This window comes from Varanus komodoensis, unplaced genomic scaffold (genome assembly GCF_004798865.1).
Source record: "Varanus komodoensis strain SLA01 unplaced genomic scaffold, ASM479886v1 scaffold67, whole genome shotgun sequence".
NCBI lineage: Eukaryota > Metazoa > Chordata > Lepidosauria > Squamata > Varanidae > Varanus > Varanus komodoensis.
The window spans coordinates 3,630,212-3,639,295 of NW_025336308.1; the positions used below are offsets into that span (position 1 = coordinate 3,630,212).

The window sequence follows — 9,084 nt, forward strand, 5'->3', positions numbered from 1 at the left end:
GCTATTGTTCTTAGGACTGGCATAATTACCCTTCATCTGTGGTGTAACTTGGAAATGAGGAGTAAAAGAGGTATAGATAAAAATATCACCAGTAGCAGTGCTAAATACCAAAAGGCCCACCAGAAAAAGAAGCACAAATTTCTATATACTCCAAAGTTTGTGTGTCTTTAAAGGACCCTGTCTCCTAAGGTCATCCTTATTAGTAAAAGGGATGTATGGACAAAGGAGAGCAGGGTATTTGGTTTTGTTTATTTTTTAATTTTGTGGGGAAGGAACCCAGGCAAAAGATTCTGTGGGGAAAAGGCCAGCAATTCAGGGGATCCAATGCAAGCAAGATCTTCAGAGTCTCTGTCCTTTAATTTCAGTAAATGGCCTTGGACATCAGAGCAGATGGCCTCTCAGAGATTCGGGGCTTCAGCCATGGAGGGTTGGCACTGGACTCCATCTCTGAATATTCTGGGGGTGTACTTATTCTAGGCTGGAGTTGAATGTTTGGGCCACACCACCTAACGACAGATTCAGTTGTTTGTTCCCATGTAAATAAAAAAGCACAGTTTCCCATGTCGAATGAGGCCATAGCAGGGGCACCGGGTTAATTTTTCCAAACTGTCTCCCCCCATGTCAGGGGCCTCACCTGGATCAGCCTCCTGTGAGCCACTGGACTCCCCATTTCCCCACCTCCACCTGCCCCATTTTTGCCCATCCTGCACACAAGCTGAATACAAGCTGTCAAAACTGGACTCTTCCCCCCTCCCCACCCTAAAGCTTTCGCACCTGGTGGGGCTCACCCTCCCTTGTTCCCTGCAGGAGGAAGGCTGTGTGGATATGCACCTGCTCCATTAGATGGGCAGGTTTCACTGCAGTCTCCGAAAGGCAAGGACTGTTTTGATGAATAAATGATAACAATTAGGCAGTCATGTGGAAGCGATCGTGCAACTGAGCGGCCCTCTCCTGAGCTCAGGAGGCACTCCCTTCTGCTGCAGCCTGGGCACCTCCTAGCAGTGGGCACCTGTAGGAAGGGGATGCTTGAGCTGCGATACAGGAGCACTTGGCTTAGGTGCCCTGGAGGTTGCTCTGTAAGGTGCAGGTAAGACGACGCGACTTCCGCTCCCAGCGCAAGGAGGAGTGCCTGCCAGTCAAATGCTCTCCTCCTGATGCAGTGTCTGAATCCATGTGAGGGCTTAGCAGTTCCCTTTGATCCCAATCGGTCACTTACTTGCTTTGTGGGCCTTGAGCCTGTAACTCTTCTGCTAAAACCTGTTGTGGCATTCAGTTGGGGTTGGCTTGGCTGCATTCCTTCTTGACCACTGATGGCTGCGGCCGGCATCTGCTCCCCCTACCCCCATACACAGTGTGATTGGTTATCTTCTCTCCCACCCCTCACTTCTTCGCCAAGGCAAAAGACAAAGGAGCAGTGTTGACAAGGAATGATTGCAGCAAAAGGCTTGAGTCATCTCTGAGAACCGACGCTTTCCTGCAACCAATCTGTCATCGGTGTGTGTCAGTTGACAAAAAAGGATTGTGCTGCCTGCTCTTGCATCTTGCCATGCCAGAGGGTCACATCATGACCCCCTCGTAAAGAGAGACAAGCTCATTCTGCAAGTGGTGGTCCTTCTGTGGGACCCACAACAAGCGGTGGCCCACATGAGGCAGAGCAATGATTTCGGCCTTTGTCTTGCTCTTGTCTTGTGTGATGCCATCAATGGCTCTAGTCCAAACAGCTTTTCCTAACATCCATTGCAAAGGCGAGAGGGTTTTCAGTAGAGAGATGCCAAGGTCTAGAACAGCCTTCTCCAGATGTTTGAACTCCTACCAGCTGCAGTCAACATGGCTTATGGTGAGGAATGCTGGGTATTGTCCAAATTTTCTAGAGGGCACCAGGTCAAGAAGGGCTGGCAGAAAGCACTGCCAGTCCCCCTCCAGAGAGGAACGTGGCTCGTGGCAATGGGCAACTTCGTCCAGAAGTTCGGACTGCATTTCTACTCCCCACATTCTGTGAACAGCATGAAGGGACTGGCAAAGGACGTGTGGTGTGGATCCAACTTTCTCCCCCATAAAAAATGCAAACTGCGGCTGCTCCAGCCAAGGGACTCCACACACGGTCACACTACTGATCCCACTATCCCTAGCTCTGGCCAGGCAGTGATGTGTTGCTGTCCAACAGTATGCAGGCGCCTCATAGGTTGGGGGAAAGTGTTCAATAGACATCCTGAAAAAGACCGTTAAATGGCTTAAAGTTCACAGCAAGCCTCTTTCAACCTGAGGGACAAATTCCATTTTGAGGAAGTTCCTTTTAGCTGCATGCAAAGCTTATGTTCTGCCAAGATGCCGTGGTTCCTCCCCAGCTTCGACTTCGGTCCCACCCCGTGCTGTCAGCCACACTTGGCCCGAGCGGCTCGGCTCCTCCTCAGCCCCTCTCCAGCTGCTGCATGATTCCACTTGAGTTGCTCCCCTCCTTCAAGCCTGTCGAAGCAGCCAGATTACTCAACAGTGCTCACCTAAGCATGAGTGGTCCCTGGGGAGCCTCCGGATGAAGAGTGGGAGCACCCTGCCCTCTGAATTATAGACGAGATTGTTTAAATCCTGCATTAACATGGACTGGGCATGAATAATTCACGTAAAGTTCCTGTGCATGTGAGCACACATTGCTCATAATCAAAGTAGGTCATAGCAGCAGCAGCAGCACACATGTGTGTGCGTGTGTCAACCAGCTTGGTATGAACCAAGACTAAAACAGGGTTTTATGCATAATTGGTTTACAAGAACTTACCTGTATTACTGTGCGTGGGTCCTCAAACTACGGCCCGCCTCAGAGGTTTTGGACTTGCCCGGAGAAAATGGTCTCCAAGCGAGTCCAAAAGCTTTGAGACATGGGGCAGAGAGGGGAGAGAGCCAGCACATGCCCCAATTGCAACAATTCAACTGCACATGCACCAGATCCCCCCCCCCTTGCACGCATATACGGAGCGGGAAACAGAAGAGAGGCGGGCGGAAAAGAAAGACTAAGATGGCAAAGGCGAAGAAACTAAAAAAGGATTGAAAGTAAGTATAATGCTTAAAATCTATTTTTAATTATGCGAGCCCGGGGACGGCCAGCCACACGGCCTTCTGTGCGCGAGCAAGCTGCCTCCTCCCCGTGCCCACCGCACCCGGCTCCTGTTGGAAAAGTGTGAGGGCCCCTGTTTCTGTGTGTAAAATTGCAGCTGTACGGCTCTGCAGAAGAAGTTGCCAAGTGGTCTTAGAACAGAGGGTGTCTCCCTCCCTCCCTCCCCCCTCCAAAGGTAGCTATGATGACATGGTCAGCTGCGAACTACTGTTTGTTGTTGTTACAGTACATTTATACCTCACTTTATTTCCTCTTGTAAGACCCAAGACGGCCTACAAGTTTTTCCTCTCACAACACCAAACCTGTGAGATAGCTGGAGCTGGGAGCCTGTGACTGGCTCGGAGCTGCCAGGGAGCGCCATGGCCGAGGGAGGACTAGAACTGGGATCTTCCGGGGCTCCATGCCGCCACCCTAAGCTCCCTACTGCACTTGCTCAAGTCATTTCCCTAGCAAAGCGTGTTTCCTCCTTGAAACAGGATGGCCGCCTTTTCATGGCAGCATCTGTTAGCAAAGACCTTCAGGAATTAAAGTGCAAAACAGGTCACAGGTGGGCTTGGTTGTCCTTAGTTTCCTGTTCCTCCTTTGTCAAAACACTCACTAATTCTGGTTTTATGAGGGGGTTCTGAACATGGCTCTGGTGCCACCTGGAGGTAGGCTTCCATTCAACAATCGGAGGTGCCAGTTAAGGCCTCTGCCTTGGCATTAACACAGGCAGCTGGTTTGGTATCGAGAGTACATAGTCTTTCAGAGTCCCATTAATGGATCTTTCATGTTACAGCAAAGGCCAGTAGTGGCTTAAATCCCCCCCGAGAAGTGCACAGGTGACCTCTATTCACACAACACATTTAGGAAATTATAACAAATGATGCAGAATAACTTACTGACTCAACCCTGGTGGAAACAGGATGTCTGGATCTTGCCATAAGGGGAATCTGAAGTGCCCCATTAATGAGCTCAGCACTCTCAATTTTGGGCATAGAGGGGTTTTTTTACCATTTTACCATGAACATGTCACTGCGGTATAGTGGTTAAGGTACTAGACTGGGAATCTGGATTCTTCGGGTTCCTTGCAAGAGGAAAACAGGGAGGTTATAAATGTAATAAATACAACTGACAGAAAGCTGTGCTAGCCAAGAGTCCTACAACCCTTCAGAGCAGATTTGAAGCAGAGATTGCCTCCCTTCCAATTCCATTAATGGAAGCAGCCCTAGCAGTAGAACGCCTGCGCTGGATTCCTCCTAAAGCCAGTTTCTCCCTACCTGGTGCCATCCAAATGTTTGGGGTATCAATTCCCATCAGCCCGAGGCAGCATGGCCAAGGGAATGCTAACAGTCCCCTCATGGGCTTCAGTCATTCATTGAGCAGGTGAGTGAGAGAAGGTTCTTTGCATGGTTGGCTACCTATTTAGAATTACTCTCATGACTGGAACCCCGCTCTAGGAGTCGTGCATTACTTTGACCTTTCTGGAGACACGTATGCAGAATGAGGGGGTTGCAAAGCCAACGGACACAAGGTTTCCCTCCAAGACTAATGGCTCTTGCACCCTGGAGCCTGCACGGTAGTTGTTTTAATACTGACACTGATGTCGGTGGGGATCACTGGCTCTTGCAGACCGGCCTCTGCTTTAGACTCCATTTGTGACACCAAAGGGGATGCTGAAACACAATCACATCTGACTAATTAAGCATATAGATACTATTTTATTGTGTTTTTTTCAACAAAGTGACACAGCCAGACAAGAACAGATGTAGCAATAAAAAGAGTAAGAATGCAAACATTCCAACCAAGCCACCACTAAACTTGGTGGGCGACTCACTGCGGCTGCTTGATCGACCATGTCATTCTGCGGGACAGTCAACTCTGTCACGCCCACATTAGTATGTTGTTGTCATCACTATTATTAGCAATGTTTATATACCACTTCTCACTGAACAAACCCCAAGAGCAATTACAAAGAAAGACAAAAAAATGCACCGTCAAATTATATTAGAGGTTGGTTCAATGAGAGCTCACTACTGGGGAAAGGCCAAAGTAAAGAGATTCCCAGTAAATGCCTAAAACATGCCAGTATCAAGAGCTGACATCTCTCAGTGAGGAAACTGCCATGGGGAGGGCACTTCTGTTGCCTTGTTTCCCCTTCTTAGTCCCCTGCCCTCGGCCTTCTTAACCAATATTCCTTTAAAGTTCCTTTAAAACCAAGTGGGTGCAACCCAAGAAAGCTTTAAATAGGCACCATTTAATCAAAGCTATTTGTTAAAATGGGCACAGGATTGGAATATGACAATTCCTTTCATAGGCTGGAATTCCTGAAGTCTCTAGTCCACTATTTCTTACTGTAAGAAACATGCTGAACATTCTTTAAGCATCTTCTTATTGCTACACTATACAACATGGTTCCATGTGCGGTCATACTGTGCATCTCTTAAGCGGGCTGACATGAAACTCTCAGTAAATTTGCCAAAGGTTGAATTGTGATTGACTCTTACCCCATATGCTAGTGAACTTTTTGGGCCACAAAGAGAACACACAGTGCAGTCTGCTGGATCAGGCCCTGCTTAGATGCACCCCCCCCATGACCTTTCAGTGTTTGAATGTCAAGGCTCGGCTCCCTCAGTGAACTGACGCCGCAAGCCCTGCATTCGTGGGCAGGGCAGCAGATCCTAGGCTCATTCTGCCCAGTGATGCCAACTAGATAAGGCGGGAGGAGCAGGACCATGTAAGAGGTGGGGTATAAAGTTAATAAATGAAATGAACTGAAACCACTCTTCTCCTGCTCTAACAGGGGAGAGAAAAATCACTATTTCTGTTCAGCCTCACTGAGATGGGAGCAAGATTCAAGCTTCTCCATTTTCTCAATGGTCCCATTTTCTGCGGTCCTGGTATTATTAGCAGCACGGGAAGAACTGCTTGCCACCCTCTAGCTGCTGGTTGATCAGCTGGGTGGACGGGAAAAGGTGGGAGGACACACTGGGGCATCTGCTGGCCACACAGAGAGGGGCCAAGGATGGCACGGGGCCTGTGAGTCCCGGGTGACCCATATGTGATTCAGTGCTTTCTCCCCTGTGTGAGTTCTCTGATGTTTTCTCAGGTTTGTGCTCACACTGAAGCTCTTCCCACATTCTGAACATTTATATGGTTTTTCTCCTGTGTGGATTGTTTTGTGGGATGAAAGGTGAGATTTTTGACTAAAGCCCTTTCCACAATCTGAGCATGTATAAGGTTTCTCTCCTGTGTGAATTCTTTGATGCTTTCTGAGGTTCGTGCTCTCACTGTAGCTCTTTCCACATTCCAAACATTTATATGGTTTCTCTCCTGTGTGGGTCCTTTGATGGTATGTGAGCCTTGTGCTCAAATTATAGCTTTTTCCACATTCCAAGCATTTATACGGTTTTTCTCCAGTGTGAGTTCTTTGATGTTTACTGAGATTTGTGCTCAAACTGAAACTTTTTCCACAATCCAAGCATTTATATGGCTTCTCTCCTGTGTGAGTTCTTTGATGTTTACTGAGGTTTGTGCTCAAACTGAACCTCTTTCCACACTCTGAGCAACTATATGGTTTCTCCCCTGTGTGAATTCTTTCATGTTTACTGAGATTTGTGCTCAGGCTGAAGCTCTTCCCACACTGCAAGCATTTATATGGTTTCTCCCCCGTATGAGTTTTTTGATGATATGTGAGCCTTGTGCTCAAACTGAAACATTTTCCACACTCCAAGCATCTATAGGGTTTCTCTCCTGTGTGGGTTATTTGGTGTTTATTAAGGTTTGCATTTGTTTTGAAGTTCTTTCCACATTCCATGCATTTATATGGCTTCTCTGCTGTGTGAGCTCTCTGGTGGTACATGAGGTTTGTGCTCATACTGAAGCTTTTCCCACATTCCAAGCATCTGTAGGGCTTCTCCCCTGAGTGAATTCTTTCATGTGAAATAAGATGTGCATTCTGACTGAAGCTCTTTCCACACTCCAAGCATTTATATGGTTTCTCCCCTGTGTGGATTCTTTGATGAGAAGCAAGGTCAGAACTTCGATGGAAGCTCATTTCACATTCAAAGCATTTATAAGGTTTTTCTCCAGTATGAGTTCTCTGGTGGTACATGAGATTTGTGCTCAAACTGAAGCTAATTCCACATTCCAAGCATCTGTAGGGCTTCTCCCCAGTGTGAGTTCTTTGATGGTAAGTAAGGTGTATGCTCACACAAAATCTTTTTCCACATTCCAAGCACTTATATGGTTTCTCCCCTGTGTGAATTCTTTGATGAGAAGTGAGGCTTGTGCTCACACGAAAGCTTTTTCCACAGTCCAGGCACTTATATGGTTTCTCCCCTGTGTGAATTCTCTGGTGAGAGATCAGACTTGTGCTCAGACTGAAGCCCTTCCCACACTCCAAGCATTTATATGGCTTTTCCCCTGTGTGAGTTCTTCGATGGTATGCAACACTTCCTCTTGAACTGAAGCTCTTCCCACATTCCAGGCATTTATATGGTTTCTCTCCTGTGTGGATTTTGAAATGAACTTGAAGATTTGATTTATATCTGAATTTTTTCTGACATACACAGCACTTAATATTTTTATCTATATTTTCTTGTACTACAATTTTGTTGTAGCTTCTGTCCTGGAAAGAAGGGTCTTTACTACTCCTCTTCTCATTTCCTTCCATTTTCCTTCTCTGCTCTTCCATCTTTTCACATCTGTCTTTTTCTGGCTTTTCTTCATTCTCTATTTTCCATTTGTCACTTTCTGTAATGAAGACAGGAAATTGGTGAGAATGTGAATGAGAAGGAAACCTCAGGTCACTAAACAACCTCAAGTAGCAGTTGCAGTAACTAAAAAGACCTAGAGTTTGGTCTGCGATGAAGTGAGGGCCACACCAATTTGGACAGCTTTAAAAGGGGACTGGACAAATTCACAGAAGAGAAGACTATCACTGGCTGCTGGTCCTGATGGCTGAATGCTGCTCTAGAGGCAGTACGCTTTGGTGCGACAGATGCTGGGGAGCCCGGATGGAAGAGTGCTGTTGCACTTGCGTCCTGCTTGAGGGATCCTAATGAGCAGCTGGCAGGCCACTGTGTGAACACAACGTTGGACCACCATTGGTCTGATCCAACATAGCTCTTACATTTCTTGATATAAAGAGCTCTCTGTCAATTTTGGAGGGATACTCTCCACACACCGCAGCTCAATCTCCCACTCTGTTTAGTATTTACAGGGAGCAGGCAGAAATATCCAGTTCTTCCAATGCCACTAATCCAGCTTTAATCTGGATCTAACCACCGAATAAGAGGAATACCTTATCTTGCATTTAACAGCTTCTGTTCATGGGCATTAACTAGCAGCTGATCCAATACAGAATGCTGGACAGGACCAAGTAGTACTTTGGTTCAGCTGTAACATGGAGATGAGGCTTACTGGGTAACCTCCAGTCAGCAAACTATTAAGGGCTAGGCCACTCAATCAGATGTAACAGTGTGCGTCTGACGTCCAGGTCCACTCTCAATACAGACAGCCAGAAGCTGGCATCATAGATTGGTTGACTGGGTTAGTCAAGAAGGTAACAGCCAAGAACACTGGAAGGAATCTGGGAGTTTGTCCTGGGTGAGCAACACAACCTCTTGCATACTACCAGTACCAGGGTGGACACAGGAAGCAGAGTCGGGCTGTGTTTGTCCCACCTCTCAGATGAGGGACCTTGTCCTTTCATGCAGTCAACTGAGATTCCGTCCATTGGGAAATTCTGTGTTTTCAAGCGTGGGCCCACACTGTTGGGTTTTTAATGGAGAAGAGGGATTCTATTCATGTATGTGACACAATCCTAGTGTGTAACGGTATCTGTGCAGGAACCAACATAGGGGGTGTGAGTGTACACACGGGTGTCACCACTGTTGGTGAAATAGGAATTTCAGCAGTGGCAGTTTCTGAACCAATCTCAAGGGAAACATTGCATCGATGTAAAGTTGAGCCACTTGTTTTCATTATATTGCAGC

The 9,084-nt window shown here is 47.1% G+C and overlaps 2 protein-coding genes across 3 annotated transcripts in view; one reads left to right on the forward strand and one right to left on the reverse strand.

Annotated features, from left to right (window-relative positions):
- The window catches only part of RBPMS2 (RNA binding protein, mRNA processing factor 2), a 76,119-nt gene that overhangs the window by 53,576 nt on the left and 13,459 nt on the right, over nt 1-9,084 (forward strand). The gene's annotated exons all lie outside the window — the stretch shown is intronic.
- Nucleotides 4,787-9,084, reverse strand: part of LOC123033805 (zinc finger protein 345-like) — a 27,511-nt gene continuing 23,213 nt past the window's right edge. Inside the window, exon 7 of one of the 2 annotated variants that reach the window (XM_044450626.1) lies at nt 4,787-7,635. In XM_044450626.1, coding sequence (XP_044306561.1) covers nt 6,039-7,635 — 1,597 coding nt within the window. In that variant the 3' untranslated portion in view covers nt 4,787-6,038. Of the gene's footprint in view, nt 7,841-9,084 lie in introns of both variants that reach the window. The other variant, XM_044450625.1, reaches the window with a different exon arrangement.